General features: G+C 55.4%; 1 protein-coding gene across 10 annotated transcripts in view; it reads left to right on the top strand.

Moving 5' to 3' along the window:
- PTPRS (protein tyrosine phosphatase receptor type S) overlaps window positions 1–15385 on the top strand; it is a 110729-nt gene extending 95344 nt beyond the window's left edge. For 6 of the 10 annotated variants that reach the window (XM_044947980.2, XM_044947981.2, XM_044947983.2 and 3 more), the window contains 16 exons: window positions 292–449; window positions 934–945; window positions 1122–1234; window positions 2756–2803; window positions 3848–3945; window positions 4030–4153; window positions 4742–4917; window positions 4997–5116; window positions 7747–7901; window positions 8005–8290; window positions 8535–8713; window positions 9614–9740; window positions 9835–9960; window positions 12607–12761; window positions 12940–13075; window positions 14066–15385. In XM_044947980.2, the coding sequence (XP_044803915.1) occupies window positions 292–449; window positions 934–945; window positions 1122–1234; window positions 2756–2803; window positions 3848–3945; window positions 4030–4153; window positions 4742–4917; window positions 4997–5116; window positions 7747–7901; window positions 8005–8290; window positions 8535–8713; window positions 9614–9740; window positions 9835–9960; window positions 12607–12761; window positions 12940–13075; window positions 14066–14134 (2082 nt within the window). In that variant the 3' untranslated portion in view covers window positions 14135–15385. The remainder of the gene's footprint in view (window positions 1–291; window positions 450–933; window positions 946–1121; window positions 1235–2755; window positions 2804–3847; window positions 3946–4029; window positions 4154–4741; window positions 4918–4996; window positions 5117–7746; window positions 7902–8004; window positions 8291–8534; window positions 8714–9613; window positions 9741–9834; window positions 9961–12606; window positions 12762–12939; window positions 13076–14065) is intronic. The other 4 variants (XM_006067143.4, XM_044947982.2, XM_006067146.4 and 1 more) reach the window with 1 other exon arrangement.
- The last annotated feature ends 286 nt before the right edge of the window (window positions 15386–15671 follow it).

Here is a 15671-nt window from a genome sequence, read left to right as displayed (position 1 = left end):
GGGCATTGATGGATGTATGGGAGTTCAGTAAAGAAAAGGCATCCCGGAGTTTGCACGTGCAAAGGTCTGGGATGCAAGAGGAACAAAGAGGACCTAAGAGTGTCTGAAACAGAGTGGAGGAGGGGAAGAGTGAAGATTGGCCAGGGCCAGACCACTATGGTCAGTGTTCTTGGAAGCCATAGGAGGGTTTAGAGCAGGGGATGGACACAGATGTGTGTTTGAGGAAGACTCATTTGGCCACTGTGAGAGCGGTGGGCACGGATGGAAGTCTCCCCCACCCCATTTCTGCAGACATTTGCGGCCAGCCCCTTCTCAGACCCCTTCCAGCTGGACAACCCAGACCCACAGCCCATCGTGGACGGCGAGGAGGGGCTCATCTGGGTGATCGGGCCCGTGCTGGCTGTGGTCTTCATTATCTGCATAGTGATTGCCATCTTGCTCTACAAGAAGTGAGCCCCTTTCGTGTCCCCACTTGACAGGAGGGAGGCCTTCCTAAGGGTGGGAGGTTTGGAAAGATCCAGGGCAAGGTTGTCTTTGAGAATGATCACAGAAGCCATCTGTGGTCCAGACAGGGAAAACAGGGCTCAGAGAGGTTAAGCCACTTGATCAAAGTCACACAGCCTAGGAAATGGCAGGGCTGGCATTCCAACCTGGCCAGTGATTTGACTCCTGTTACGTCCCGTGCAAGATTGGCGGGGGTGGGGGGGGGACGGGGGGCACTCCCTTTTGTCCTGTTAAACGAAGTCACGTGGGACATGTCCCAGCTTAGAAGGCTGAGACCCAAGTTGGAAAGGATTAGCCCCAATTTCTGGAGACCAAGGTTCAGAGGGGGAAAGAAAGCCATCCACAGTCATAGAACAGGCTCTTGATGGCCAGCCTGCCCTCACCTGTCTTCTTTCCCTCCTTCTCACCTGCATCTGCTTTCGGGAGCAGCAAGCCTGATAGGTAAGAACTGGTCCTGCCCTTTGGAGGCTGAGGACAGGGGCTGGGGTGGCACCTCGCCCACGGGATGAGCGGGAACCGAGTTGTTCCAACCGTTGCACATGTGTCTGTGCATGGTTGTGGGAACCCAGGTCACATACAGCTGGGTCACACATCTCTGTCTGTTTGCTCGCACAAAGCAAACGAAAGGACTCTGAGCCCCGCACTAAATGCCTACTGAACAACGCCGACCTCGCCCCCCATCACCCCAAGGACCCCGTGGAAATGAGACGCATTAACTTCCAAACGCCAGGTATGTGCTTATCCCGGGCGCCGGGGACCGCACTGATGGGAGGGAGGCAGCACAGTGGGAGATGAAGCGGCCCCCTTGGTAGATCCTTGCCAGCCCCCACTGAACTGTGCCTGATGCAGTTCTTCAGTCCTGATTCCTACGAGGCTCTGGGCGTGGGAGTGTCCTGGGGTTGATGGTGCTTACAATCTAGGGAGATTTTTGAGAAGCTGCATTCAACTGGTGGCTGCTGTCTTCTCCAGGAGCTTAAAGGACATCTTCAAAGACAGAAGCAAACATTTTCTGAGTCCTCAATTCCTTCTGGCAGAAAAAGCTCTGCTTCTGTTCACACCTCTAGTCTTAAGGCCACTCAGTGGTGGGTGTTTGGGTTTTTTCCACCCTCCCTGGGGAAGCGCCCCTAGCAAGGAGCAAAAATTCCACTTCCACCACACTCTCTCTCTCTCCCCGCTTTGTGGTCACATATGGTCATGCTCTCCCAGTTTCATTATAGTCCCCTGTAGATGAAAGAGGATTCTGCTGAGTCCCCTGCCACGCGTGGTGGGAGAACGGAATCAGGACCCTGCCCTTGATCGTCTTCATGTGCAGTCCCCCCCTCATCCCCCCCCCTCCTCCTCAATGGGCTCATGCCAGCTGCTTCTAACCAAATTAAGGGATTTGCAGTTTAACCGAGGGCTGCTGTTCTCTCCTTATGAGCTCATCGCACGGCGACATCTGCTGTTCTCTACCTACACCCTGATCTTCACTCTCTGTCTCTGAACTGCTTCCTGTTAACTTTTGTTTCCAACAAAATGGAGATTTTTAAACATTTAACTGATGGCTGCAGTCCTCCATAAGAAGAGACCACGGGGGCTTTGACGGACTCATGTATCGTCTTGCACGCTTCTCCTAACATTTCTTTCTCTCTTCTATTTCTGGACTGTGTCACGTTAGTCCCATGTTTCTCCAAATGAGGGTTTTGATCATTTATATTTACCTGATGGCTGCAGCCCTCCACAGGCGATCATGAAAAGTCTCATGGCATCCCTTGTAGTCTCTTCTTCTCTCTTCTGTCTCTGGACTAGCTTATGTCAATTCTGTTTCCATCCAGATGAGAATTTTAAATGTATGTGTTTAACTGATGGCCTCTGTCCTTACAGCTCATGGCATGGGCCCATATGTTGTTCTCCTGCCCCCAAGTTTCTCCTTCACCATCCCGCTTCTCCTCTAAAATCCCCTCTGCTGACCCCCAACAAGGGACCCAAGGCCAGGTTGGTTGGGGGTGGCCGGGTGCGGGGACGACAGGTTGATAGAAGAACCTAAAAGCTTTGAGATCTTGCCAAAGTCATAGCTGAAAATCAGGACTCGCCAGTGTCCAGTTGAGGCGATACCCAGCCGCTGCCGTGGGTCCCTCACTCGTTGAAGTTGCTCCGCCCTTTGCATCTATCTGTCCGTCGACCGCTGTGCGCGCACCCGGCGAGGGGCGGGGGGAGGTGGGCCACCTCCCCCCGCGTGTTTTCATTTATTTATTGTTTGCTGTTTCTGCAGATTCAGGCCTCAGCAGCCCCCTCAGGGAGCCGGGGTTTCACTTTGAAAGTTAGTTCCGGTGTCTCTCTGTTCTTGGCTTCCTTTCGCTCCTGTTTGTTTTCATCCTTGGTTTCTTCATCCGGCTTCCTCTCTCTCCGCCCACCTGTCCTGCGCTGGCTTCTCGAAGGGGGCAGGGGTCTGGTCCCCTGGGCCCTAAGGTGGCAGGTTGTGACTGCGTGTGTGTGTGAGAAAGAGAGAGAGGCAGGAGGAGAGGGAACGGGGCTGGGAGCAGGGATGTAGGGCACAGGTGTGTGTCAAAATACATGCGAGAGGCAGGGGGACCCACCAGTCAAATAGACACCAGCCTCAGCCCTCTTAGACGTGGGCCCTGGGGCAGCACCCAGGGACTCGGGACAACAGCTCTTCAGCAGTCAACTCGGCAAGTCCCTATAGATTCAACACCGGTGCTTGGGTGCTGGCACACAGCTGTCAGTTTCCCTCCCGGTAGCTGCTGAGTGAGTGAGTGTGTGTGTGTGTGTGTGTGCATGCGTGGCCGCTGGGCCCCCAGGAGAGAGGAGTCTGGCAGGCCTGAAGATGGGGAAGAAGCACCCACGCCCACCCCATCATCCTACACACACATACGCCGTGCATCCCCTCCCCGGCCCCTCAGCTCCACCTGGCAGAGGACTTTTTGGTCTCTTCGATCGCCAAGGGGGCAGCCTCCTGCCCTCACCAGGGGGACACTATTCCAGAAGGTTCAGCCAGCCACATCTGCTTCTTCATCTCTGTGTCACTTGCCTGCTTCTTGCCACGAGGCACTAGGAGCTTAAAGTCCTGCGGGGCAACCCTCCCCCAGCACCTGCCTCCCCAGCTGGTTGTCGGGGGGGGGGGGCCTGGGGAGGGTGGGGGAGACTCCACCTAGTGCCCCTCCTCCAGGCCTGGGTTCCTCGCCCCCATGGGGCCCACCCCAAACCTTCCTCTTTCCCGCCACCCCCTCTAACCCGCAGCTCGTCCATCGCAGACTCACTCCGTAGAGCACCCCCTGTCCCCTCCCCTCCCCGGCCTGGCCCTCCCGAGTGACTGGCCACATGGGCGGGTCTGCTCTCCCTGCAGGCATGCTCAGCCACCCGCCCATCCCCATCGGGGACATGGCGGAGCACACGGAACGACTCAAGGCCAACGACAGCCTCAAGCTGTCCCAGGAGTATGAGGTGAGCCAGCCCCCCCTCCGCCTCCCACCCTCCTGGGGCCCACAGACGCCTTCCCTGACATCTCCCACCTCCTGCTTCTCATAGTCCATTGACCCGGGCCAGCAGTTCACGTGGGAGCACTCCAACCTGGAAGTGAACAAGCCCAAGAACCGCTATGCCAACGTCATCGCCTACGACCACTCCCGCGTAATCCTTCAGCCCATCGAAGGTAGCGTGTGGGGTCCCAGGCTCCTCCCCAGCAACCTTGGCCTGTCCTCATTCCACGGAGAACACGTAGATCCCATGTCTCCTCTTGGCCAGGGGGGCCAGGACAGAGTGGACTAGCTAGGAGATAGGTAAGGAAACTGAGGCCTGGTCCCACCCTACCCAGAAGCCATTGAGAAGTTTAGGATCTGTATTTAACTGGTGGCTGCTGTCCACCACAGATTTCCATCCATTCTTTACATGTGTAGCTCTTATCAGGGCAGCTTCGCCACAGAGGCCATTTGTCAATGTCTGGGGGTATTTTTGTTGTCACAGCTTGGGGTGGGGTGGTGTTGGCATCTTGAGGGTGGAAGCCAGGGATGCTGCTCAGTACCTTGCAATGCAAAGGACAGCTCCCGACATAGAACAGTCTATCTCCAAACAGCAGTAATGTTGAGGCAGAGAAAGCATGGAGTATATGCACCACGATTTCCTTAGGGATAGACTGGGGCAGTCTCGGAGGGCTTCCTTTAAGCGGTGGACCAGGTGGAGCCAGCCTAGAAGGATAGAGCACCCCCACTGATCTCTAGTTTCTCCGCCACCCCCGGCCTAGGCATCGTGGGCAGCGATTACATTAATGCCAACTACGTGGACGGCTACCGGCGGCAGAACGCGTACATCGCCACACAGGGGCCACTGCCGGAGACCTTCGGCGACTTCTGGCGCATGGTGTGGGAGCAGCGCTCGGCCACCATTGTTATGATGACGCGGCTAGAGGAGAAATCACGGGTGAGGCCTGGGCCCTGCGGCCCCCAAGCCCTGCGCCGGCCCCAGCCCACGCTCACCTGTGTTCTCTCACCTGGTGCAGATCAAATGCGACCAGTACTGGCCCAACAGGGGCACGGAGACCTACGGCTTCATCCAGGTCACGCTGCTGGACACCATCGAGCTGGCCACGTTCTGCGTGAGGACGTTCTCCCTGCACAAGGTAGGGCCCGGATGGAACTGGGGGGCTGTGGGAGGGGGCGATGGTGGGCGGAGAAGGGAGATGAGCTTCTGCCCTGGGAACTCCCCATTGGACGGAAGAGAAACCACATTGACCCAGGCTGGGTGCATTCTCAAGCAGTCACTTTACGGATGGGGACACTGAGCCTCAGGGGAATGGCTCTTGTCTGCAGCCACAGCAGGACAAACCAGCAGAATCCAGCTTAGCAATGAACCTCTCCTCCCCTCACCAGCAGTCACCAGCCCCCACCCCGAGATCAGTCTTGACCCCTTCCCTCACCCAGCCTGGGTTTATGGCAGGGTCTTGGCCATGCAGTAGGGGGGCCTCCAGCCTTAGATGGAGGACAGAGCAGGCAGTTGGGGCTGAGGTAGATGGAATCTTTAACTGATGGCTGCTGCCCATCACATGATTCCCTGTATCTCACTCAGTGATTCTCGGTTGCAGCATTTTGCCATTCAGGGGATATTTGGCGATGTCTGGGGGCACTTTGAATATTTTTATTGACATATAGTTGATTCACAATGTTAACTTCTGCTGTACAGTAGTGATTCAGTTATATGTATACATAATTTTTTTGATATTCTTTTCCATTATAGTTTATCACAGGATATTGAATGTAGTTCCCTGTGCTGTAGGACCCTGATATTTATCCATTCTGTATCTATAATAGCTTCCATCTGCTGACCCCTGTCTCCTGCTCCAGCCCTGCCTCGACCCCCTCCCCCTTGGCAACAAGTCTGGTTTCTATATCCACGAGTCTCTTTCTGTTTTGTAGATAAGTTCATTTGTGCCATATTTTAGATTCTGCATATATTATATGATAGTGTTATATGTGATAGCATATGTGATATCATATATCATAAGTGTTATCATATGATACTTTGACTTTTTATCATGTGATACCATGATATTTTTTATCATACGATTCTTTGACTTTTTTCATTCAGTATAATAATCTCTAGGCCTATCCGTATTGCTTCAAATGGCATTGGATCATTCTTTCCTGTGGCTGAGTGGTACATTGTACTTATGTGTCACGTCTTTATCCATTCATCTGTCAGCAGACATTTAGATTGTCTCTGTGTCCTGGCGGTTGTAAATAGTGCTGCTATGGACACAGGGGTGCCTGTATCTTATTGGAGTTTTGTTTCCAGATATATGGCGAGGAGTGGGATTGTTGGATCATACGTAGTTCTATTTTTAGTTTTTTGAAGAACCTCTCCTGTTCTCCGCGGTGGCTGCACCAATTAATATTCCTACCGCCAGTGTTGGAGGGTTCCCTTTTCTCTGCATCCTCTCCAACCTTGGAATTTGTAGTTTTTGATGTATTTCTTTGAAGAAATGTCTACATCTTCTGACTGTTATTCAATTAGGTTTGTTTTTTGTTGAGCTGAATGAGTTCTTTATCTCTTTTGGAGATTGAGCCCCTTGGTTGCATGGTTGGCACATTTTTTTTCTCCCATGCTGTAGGCTATCTTTTCATTATGTTGATGGTTTCCTTTGCTATGCAAAGGCTTGTAAGTTTCATTAGGGTGCCATTTTGTATATTTTTATTTCTAGTGCCTTGGACTGGGGACACTTTTTATTGTCATGTAGGGAGAGAGAGGTGCTCTGGCATTACTGTGTTTCCCTGGCAGCCAGCCACGTGCCCTTACATACAGCCTGTGCCTGGCACAGGTGCCAGAAACCTGAGTAAAAAGACAAGAGTAAGGGTTTTCAGTTGATTCACGCATTAAGCTGAGACACTTGTGTGTCAAATACCGCTCTTGTGGGGCTTACAGTCTAGTGGACAACACGTGGACAACAAATATGAAAAAAAAACCAGGAATCTTACACATAAGAGAAAAGTAAAACAGGGAAGAATAGAGTATGTAGTGGAAGACCTGGAGTTGGTGAGGAAAGGAGTTTTGCAGAGATCTGGGGGCGGCATTCCTGGCAGAGGGCACAGCACATGCAAAGGCCCTGGGTGTTTTGGGAGTGAGGAGTCCTGTGGCTGGAGCAGAGGGTGGGAGGAGGTAAGGGCAGGGAGGGGATGGGAGGAGGTGCAGAACCTTGTGGGTTGCAGGGGCAGGGGCAACTCTGGCTTTTAGCCCAGGGAGGGCTGTGGGCAGAGGAGCTGGGGGGGGTACCAAACTCGGGTGCTCACCAGCACCCTCTGGCTGCTGTGGAGGGAATAGATTGTGGGGACACCCAGGGGGAACAGGTGACTGCTCTGGTCTGGATGGATGACGGTGAGCTGGACTAAGGTGATCACCATGGAGGGGGCGAGTGAGAAGTGGGCAGGCTTGGGATAGACTTTGAAAGCTGTGCTGACTGATGCTGCATGTGGACAGGCAGGGGAAGGGAGTCAAGAGCGACTCCTACATTTTGGCCAGAGTGCGTGGAAGGACAGCGCCACCATCAGCTGAGATGGGGGAGCAGGTTTAGGGAGAAATGGGGAGCAGTGCACGAAGATGCTGGGGACACTCTGAAGTGGAGACACCCCCACACCCTGGAGCAGCTGGGCACCCAAATCAGGCGCTCAAGGACATGGTGGTCTGGAGGCATGAACTTGGGCCGCCGGCACATGGGTGGTGGGCTGCATTGACCAACAGTGTCCCTGGCACCCCCAGAATGGCTCCAGCGAGAAACGGGAGGTCCGGCAGTTCCAGTTCACGGCATGGCCGGACCACGGGGTGCCTGAGTACCCGACGCCGTTCCTGGCTTTCCTGCGGAGAGTCAAGACTTGCAACCCGCCGGACGCGGGCCCCATCGTGGTCCACTGCAGGTACCTGGCCCCCGCGCCTTCACTCCCGGCTCCCTTCTGCGCCCTGTCCCCCATTCTCCCCTGGCCCTCGGGTGCCCCCTGACGGCCCCCTCCATCTTCACAGTGCGGGTGTGGGCCGCACAGGCTGCTTTATCGTCATTGATGCCATGCTGGAGCGTATCAAGCCGGAGAAGACGGTGGACGTGTACGGCCACGTGACCCTCATGCGGTCCCAGCGCAACTACATGGTGCAGACGGAAGACCAGTACAGCTTCATCCACGAGGCCCTGCTGGAGGCCGTGGGCTGCGGCAATACGGAGGTGCCTGCCCGCAGCCTCTACGCCTACATCCAGAAGCTGACGCAGGTGGAGCCAGGCGAGCACGTCACTGGCATGGAACTCGAGTTCAAGGTGGGTGGGGAGGAACGAGTAGAGGATGCTGTGCTTGGGTGGGGGAGAGGGGGCTAAGCAGGAGACCAGAGTTCTTTCTCTCCACCCCCCCCATTAAGGGGACCAGAGGGTCGAAGGGCTGGTGTTGCCCTGCCCGCCATGGCCCTGCTAGCCCTCTGGCTGAAAACACACAGCCTGCCCGCCACCCAGGGAAATTGGGTCCCCAGATGGAGGCTGTCCTGATGTCATCCCCTCGTCTCCACAGCGGCTGGCCAACTCCAAAGCCCACACATCCCGCTTCATCAGTGCCAATCTGCCTTGTAACAAGTTCAAGAACCGCCTGGTTAACATCATGCCCTACGAGAGCACCCGGGTCTGCCTACAACCCATCCGGGGCGTGGAAGGCTCCGACTACATTAACGCCAGCTTCATTGATGGTTACAGGTAAACCTAGCCCTGGCCACTACCGGGGCTCCAGTCCTGCATGGGAGAGAGCTCAAGAGACCCTGCCAGCCCCATGCAGTCACAGCTGGGGTGGAGAGACTCTTTAGATATGCATTTAACCGACGGCTGCTGGCTGGAACATGATCACATCTGTCCATCTTTCTCAGAGAAAAGCATCGATCTGGGCAGTTCTGCCCACCAGGGGAAACTTGATAGTATCTGGGGATGTTTTTGATGGTTAAAATGGGACTTGAGAGAGGAGGGTTAGTACTGGCATCTAGGGCTTCCCTGGTGGCTCAGATGGTAACGAATCTGCCTGCAATGCAGAAGGCTTGGGTTCAGTCCTTGGATCAGGAAGATCCCCTGGAGGAGGAAACGGCAATCCACTCCAGTATTCCTGTCTGAGGAATCCCCATGAACAGAGGAGCCTGGTGGGCTACAGTGCGTGGGGTCGCAAAGAGACACGACTGAGCACTAACACTTTCTAGTGGGCAGAGGCCAGGGATGCTGCTGGACACCCCACTGGGTACAGAGCGGCAGCCCATCGCAGTCATCCAGTCCCGAACGTCAGTAGTGCCAAGGTTGAGAAGCCCTGAGCAAAGGAGGGTGTTCTGAGAATGGGCGGCTATATGTAGCCCTGGAGGGGAGCCTGGCCTGAGCAGACAATGGATATTAACTTAATGCCCCTGGAGGGGGCGGAGAATGAAAGCAGAGACGCCTGCCGACAGTCCCACAACTTCCTCGCGAAGTTGGAGTAATTCCGAGGCTGGTGGTCTCTCCAGGTGCAGAACAGGATTCTTTGGGGGGTTGAACCAGATCGGGAGGGAGATGGTGCTTGGGCCTGGGTCTCCCTGGGGCCCTAGACTCACCGCTGCCACCGCCTCACCTCCCCGCTCACAGGCAGCAGAAGGCCTACATTGCCACACAGGGCCCGCTGGCGGAAACCACGGAGGACTTCTGGCGCATGCTCTGGGAGAACAACTCGACCATCGTGGTGATGCTGACCAAGCTGAGGGAGATGGGCCGGGTGAGGCGGGGACCGTCCAGGGCTGGGCGGGGGAGGGAGGGGCCGAGGGGGTGGGGTGGGGCGGGGCTGACCACAGCGCCCACCTGCCCCCCAGGAGAAGTGTCACCAGTACTGGCCGGCCGAGCGCTCCGCCCGCTACCAGTACTTCGTGGTGGATCCTATGGCGGAATACAACATGCCTCAGTACATCCTGCGGGAGTTCAAGGTCACGGACGCCCGGGTAAGTACAGGGACAGACCCTCCAGGCAGCTCACCGTTCCCCTGCTGGTCTGGAGAGGGCTTTCCTGGTTGGGGAGTGGAAGCAAAGGCCCAGGGGTTGGGTGGAAGAGGAGTGCGTGGGCCAGCTGGACAGTCACTCCCACCACCGAGTAGGTGGAAGAGAGGACCATGACCCCGTGGTGTCCCCCTCAGAGCACGTGTCACACTGCTCACTGGGGGACATAGTCCAAGGCGATCATGTAAAAGGGAGTAAGTGGGGCATTAGCTGGGAAGCAGCAACCACGGAGGGCAGCATTAGAGGGCTGAAGGCAGGCTGGGGGAAAGGTGATGGGTTGATGGTGTCAAGTAGTGGCCACTGTAGATGGGAAAAGAGTGGTAGACAGTGGGGGGGTGGGGGCAGGTACTAGGAATTGGAACCATTGTATGGAGAGAGAGGAGAATGGAGAGAGTAGACGGTGTTGGCTGGAGAAGACCCAGCGGAGGCGCGTGGTGATGGGAGAGAGCAGGTATTAGATGGGGTCCGATGAAGACTGTTAGGTGACAGAGAATAGAAGTTAGTGCCAGAATTGGAGAATCCATGGGTAGGATGATGGGGCATGACAATGTCAGTCCAGATGTTACCAGTGGACAGTGGACCCTGGTGGACAAAGCACTGCTGGTCACTGTGCTTGGGTAGTTCAGGATGGCACCACTGGGTGGGCTGAATGGGGGACTGGAGACTCAGTGAACAACGTCACTGCTGGGTGATAGAGGAGGGTGGTAAACAGGATGGTCTTAGATGAGAGGAGGTGGGATTGGAGACTTGAATGTCCAGACAGAAGCGGATGGAGAATGCCGGTAGAGCACGGAACTGTGGCTTGGCGAAGGGTGATGTGTTATCAGCGGTGGATGGAGAAAGGTGAGATTGGAAAGGGCAGGTGTTTGGCCAGTGGCAGATGGAATAAAATGAAGAGGAAACGATTTGAAAAGTAAAAGGAACAATGAACACTCAGTGATAGACAGTACTGTTGATGGTCCAAGAGAGAGGAAGGCGGGATTGGAGAAGGTGTTAGGTGATGGAGGATGGAGACCATCAAAATCACATGGCATCGCTGGACTGCAGCATTTAATGCAGAGAGTGTGAGTGGGAAAAGGTAAGTGATGAGGGAAGGAGGGTGGAGAACGTCAGTGGTCCTGACATAATGGAATGTCTAATGGTCCTTAGAGGGGGAAGAAGGATGGATTGCTAAGGATGAATTGTGAAAAGTGGTGCCGTTGGGTCATGATAAATGAAAGGTGGAAGAGAGTCATGATGATGGACGGCACGGCTTGGTAGTGGGAAGCGAGTATTGGCGAGATAGGTGGTTGAGTGGTGGGGATGAGGGTTAGAGATGGACAGTTGAGTGCTGGATATGAGGATCCAACAGGTTCAGTGGTGGGAGTAAGGATTAGACAGATGGATGGTTGAGTGGTGGGTTGAGGATTGGAGAGATGAGTGGTTTACTGCTGGGGATGAGGATTGGACAGATGGATCGATGAGTGGTGGGGATGAAGATTTGAATGATGGATGGTGGAGTGGTGGGGATGAATGGACAGATAGATGGTTGAGTAGTGGAGATGAGTGTACTGGATAGATGGAAGGTTGAGTTTTGGGAATGAAGATTGGAGAAATGGATGGTTGAGTATTGGGGATTAAGATCGAAGAGGTTGAGTAGTGGCGATAAGGATTAGAGAGATGGGTGGTTTAATGGTAGGGATAAGGATTAGAGACATGGAGGGTTGAGTGATGAGTTGAGAATTGGAGAGGTGAGTGGTTTAATGGTGGGAATGAGGATAGGAGAGATGGAAGGTGATTGTTGGGGCTGAGGATTGGAGAAATGGATAGCTGAGTGGTGGGGATGAGGATTGGAGAGGTGAGTGGTTGAGATTTAGATTGTACAGATGGATGGTTGTGTCATGGGGATGAGCACTGGAGAGACAGATGGTTGAGCGGTGGAGATGGAGAAAGTTAATGGGAGGCGGCATTACCAGATGTTCAAGGATTATGAACTACCGTAAGTGGATGATAAAAGTTAGGAGGCAAAAGCAGGTAGAAGACGATGAATTTCCAATGGTGGCTAGTGGAAGATGGCGCCCTTGAGTGGTGAGGGATAGGAGATTATAGGGCTGGTGAGTGGGAAGATGATGTCCATGGTGGAAGGTGGTGCTGTTGGGAGGTGACGGTATGGGGACAGTGCTCTTTTACTCTAAGACGATGAGAGAGGAGGTTGCCAGGGAGATGGAGAGTGGGTCAAGGGCAGATGTTGGGTGTACCATGGGACAGTGCAGAATGGAGGATAAGGGACAGCAATGGTGTTGGTGTCACTTGGGTCGTGGTGGATGGGTTTGGAGCTGTGCAGAGAGCAGCAGTCGGGGGATAGGGGTGAACGATTGCCATGTGAGATGGTGTTGCTGGATGAAGTTAAATGGTGAGGAGGATGGACTTGGCAGCCTTGGGTGGTACAGACGAAGTCAGAGCATCTCAACGAAAGATGGTGTGGGACAAGGAGGGTGGATGGCAGAGGGTGAGGAAGGGTGGAGAGTGGCATTGGTGCAGCTTGTGGTTGGCAAGGGTGACTGCCACTGACCTTGATAACAGGACCCGGCACTCTCTCTCTCTCCGTTCCAGGACGGCCAGTCCCGGACTGTCCGGCAGTTCCAGTTCACGGACTGGCCGGAGCAGGGCGTGCCAAAGTCGGGGGAGGGCTTCATTGACTTCATCGGCCAAGTGCACAAGACCAAGGAACAGTTTGGCCAGGACGGCCCCATCTCTGTCCACTGCAGGTGAGCTGCCCGTGGTGGGAAGCTGAGTCTTTACGAGCACAGCCTTGGGCACTCCCGCTGGGGCTCTTTCCATCCCTGGGGCAGGAGGCTTCAGAGCAGGCAGGATGGGAATTGGGCAGCTGAGCCAGGCTCCCCACACACCCACCCCCTGAACTCACCTGTGCACTCGCCCTGACAGCGCCGGCGTGGGCAGGACGGGCGTCTTCATCACGCTCAGCATCGTGTTGGAGCGGATGCGGTACGAGGGTGTGGTGGACATCTTCCAGACAGTGAAGATGCTGCGGACCCAGAGGCCAGCCATGGTGCAGATGGAGGTGAGGCGGGGGAGTTGCGGGGGCGGGGAGGGCAGCCTGGCCTCACGCTGATGCCGCCACCAGCCTCTGTTCTCTCCTCTGTGCAGTGGGCACAGCCACCCCCCACTCCCAGGGTTGTCAAGGGTAAAAGGTCCTCAGCCCCTCCTGCTTTGGGCTGACCCAAGAGTAAGCCAAAGGCCAGAGCTGAGAAGCGTCGCTCGGAATGAACAGAGATGGGTCCCCTCTCCTGGCCCCAGGGTCTCAGTGAGGTCCAGCTCAGCCAGGACCCTGGCAGGGGTCATGGATCCTGAAGCCAGGCCCAGAGTCCCACCATCATGTTGACAGTGGGCACCTTTGCTTGGACCACGCAGTGTCTCCAGGTCACACAGCGGTTTGAAGTGGAGCTGGGATTCGTACCCCAGTCAGTCTCATCCACAGCCCTCAGAAGGGTCAGCAGTAGAGCTGAGTCCATGGAGGGAACAGTTGGGTTGGGAGCACTGTACTTCCCCGTGCTCTCGGCCACCTCATAAGCAGACCCTACTCTAAGCCAGAGTCAGAGCCCTGGCAGGTGGAGGGGGAGCCAGTTTGTGTCTGCACCCATTGCTGGGTCCGTTCCGCATCTGGCTTGAGACCCAGAAGTGGGTGGAAGATCCCCCTCTGTTCTCACAGAGATACTCCAGCGATGAGAAGAGGGTGTGAGGGCGGGGGCCCAGCCTAGGAAAGAGTGGGGTCACTGCTTTTAGAAACCACCAGATCCAGAAGCTAGGTTAAATGCATCCATGAGCTCCCCCGTCTCTGGGCAGTCAGAGCTGGAGTGGCAACCTCCCAGCCCCCAGGGGAGTGTCACAAGAGGCCAGGATGGCCAAGTGGCACCCTGCGGGCCAGCTGAGGACGGGGAGAGCCCAGCACAGGCACAGGATCAAGGGGCACAGCTGCTCTGCAGTGTGATGGGGAGCCCTGGAGCTGCAGAGGCGCTGATGGGGGCCCTCCCCTCACCCCCTCTCCACACAGGATGAATATCAGTTCTGCTACCAGGCGGCACTGGAGTATCTCGGCAGCTTTGACCACTATGCAACCTAAGCCAGGTTGGCCTGGCCCGACTCGACCGGCCCCTGCGCCTCCCGTGCCGGGTGGGCCCCCCGAGGCCTGGACCCCCTCCGGCGGCCAGGGCAGGAGGCAGCAACCGCGTTTCCACAGCCGAGGGGTCTCCGGGGATGACGACGCAGCCCCTCAAGGCCCCCTGCACGGCCCCAGCCCCCTCCCTGGGCCGGGCCGCCGCCTTCAATACTTGGCACATTCCTCATTCCCTTCTAAAACGAGATTCCACAAGGAGAGGTTCCGGGGTGGGGGGAGGGGGGCGGCGAGCAATCCAGGGGCTGTTCCCAAGAACCAGAGGGGGGCGGGGGCTGGGAGCTCGGCCCCTTGTCCTCCCCACCAGGCAGCCTTCCCGCCCCGCAGCCTGGGGGTCACCGGGCTGGAGGGGCGGGAGTGGGGTGGGGACAGGAGTCAGCTTTCTTTCAGAACTCAGTGTAACTGTATCCGGTGACATTTCGTTTTGTTTTTGTTTTTTTTAATAGTGTATTTTTTTTTTTTTTTAAAGAAGAAACACATGGGGGGGGGACAAAAAAGACTTGACAGTCAACGGATTTAAAAAGAAAAACTTGGCTTATTCCTATTCTGTTCACAGACAGTCTGTTTTTTTTTCACCGTAACAGACGTTCTTGCGTGCCGGTCATGTTCATGGGCCTGCGCGGGCTCAGGCTGCCCCTTGGCTTGCTTTTTTTTTTTTTCCCTTTACCTACTCCAAAGGTGTGCCTCGCTCAAGAATAAGGCCTTTGCCTCCTGATTTTTTTTTTTTTTAATTTTTTGCTTTTTCTTTTTTAATTCTCAAGACATATCAAGGAGGGTGAGGGTGGGGCAGTGGGGGAACGCGGGCCCACCAGCGTCGGTTGTCGAGCCCACAGGGTGGGCACTACCACCGAGGAGGTCGCAGCGACCCCCGCCCCCAGCAGCCCGAGCACCCCTTGCCATCTCCCACCTTGAGGAGAAGGACTGAACACAGTCGGAGGTTCCCACTTGGGGGGAGAGAGAGGCCATAAGCTGCCCCAATCAGGGGCCCCTCCCCGCCCCCCCGGGACCATGGGGCCGTTCTGGGGCAGAAGGATGGGGTTCTGCCCCACCCCCACCCCGAGCAAGTGAGTTTTTCTCTTTGTACAAGAGCAGAGCCGCTGTTGCTTTCAACACTGTTTATTCAAACGGAAGCAGCTGGGTGGTTTTCCCACCTCTGTGTATGTAGATATATCGACTTTGTATTAAAGGAAGATCGTCTGACCCCGGCCGCTGGTGGACTCTCTGTCACCCCAGCCCCTGTCTGTCCAGTCTCCTTGGGGAAGCCGGAAGCCTGGAGAACTTGAACACAGAATCCAAACTCCCTGCAGGGGCTGCCCCATTGATACTAGTTATTCATGTTGATAATCGTGACCATCTCTGAGTATCTACCATGGGCCAGCCCGCTGAGGTGGGAATCAACCCACTTTATAGATGAGGAAACTGAGGTTCAGAGAGGGGCAGGCACCAACGAAAAGTCACACAGCGGTTTGAAGTCGAGCTGGGATTC

The sequence above is a fragment of the Bubalus bubalis genome, chromosome 9 (genome assembly GCF_019923935.1).
Source record: "Bubalus bubalis isolate 160015118507 breed Murrah chromosome 9, NDDB_SH_1, whole genome shotgun sequence".
Classification (NCBI taxonomy): Eukaryota; Metazoa; Chordata; class Mammalia; order Artiodactyla; family Bovidae; genus Bubalus; species Bubalus bubalis.
Note: the sequence above shows the minus strand (reverse complement) of the source record. Positions and strands in the feature narration are given on the sequence as shown.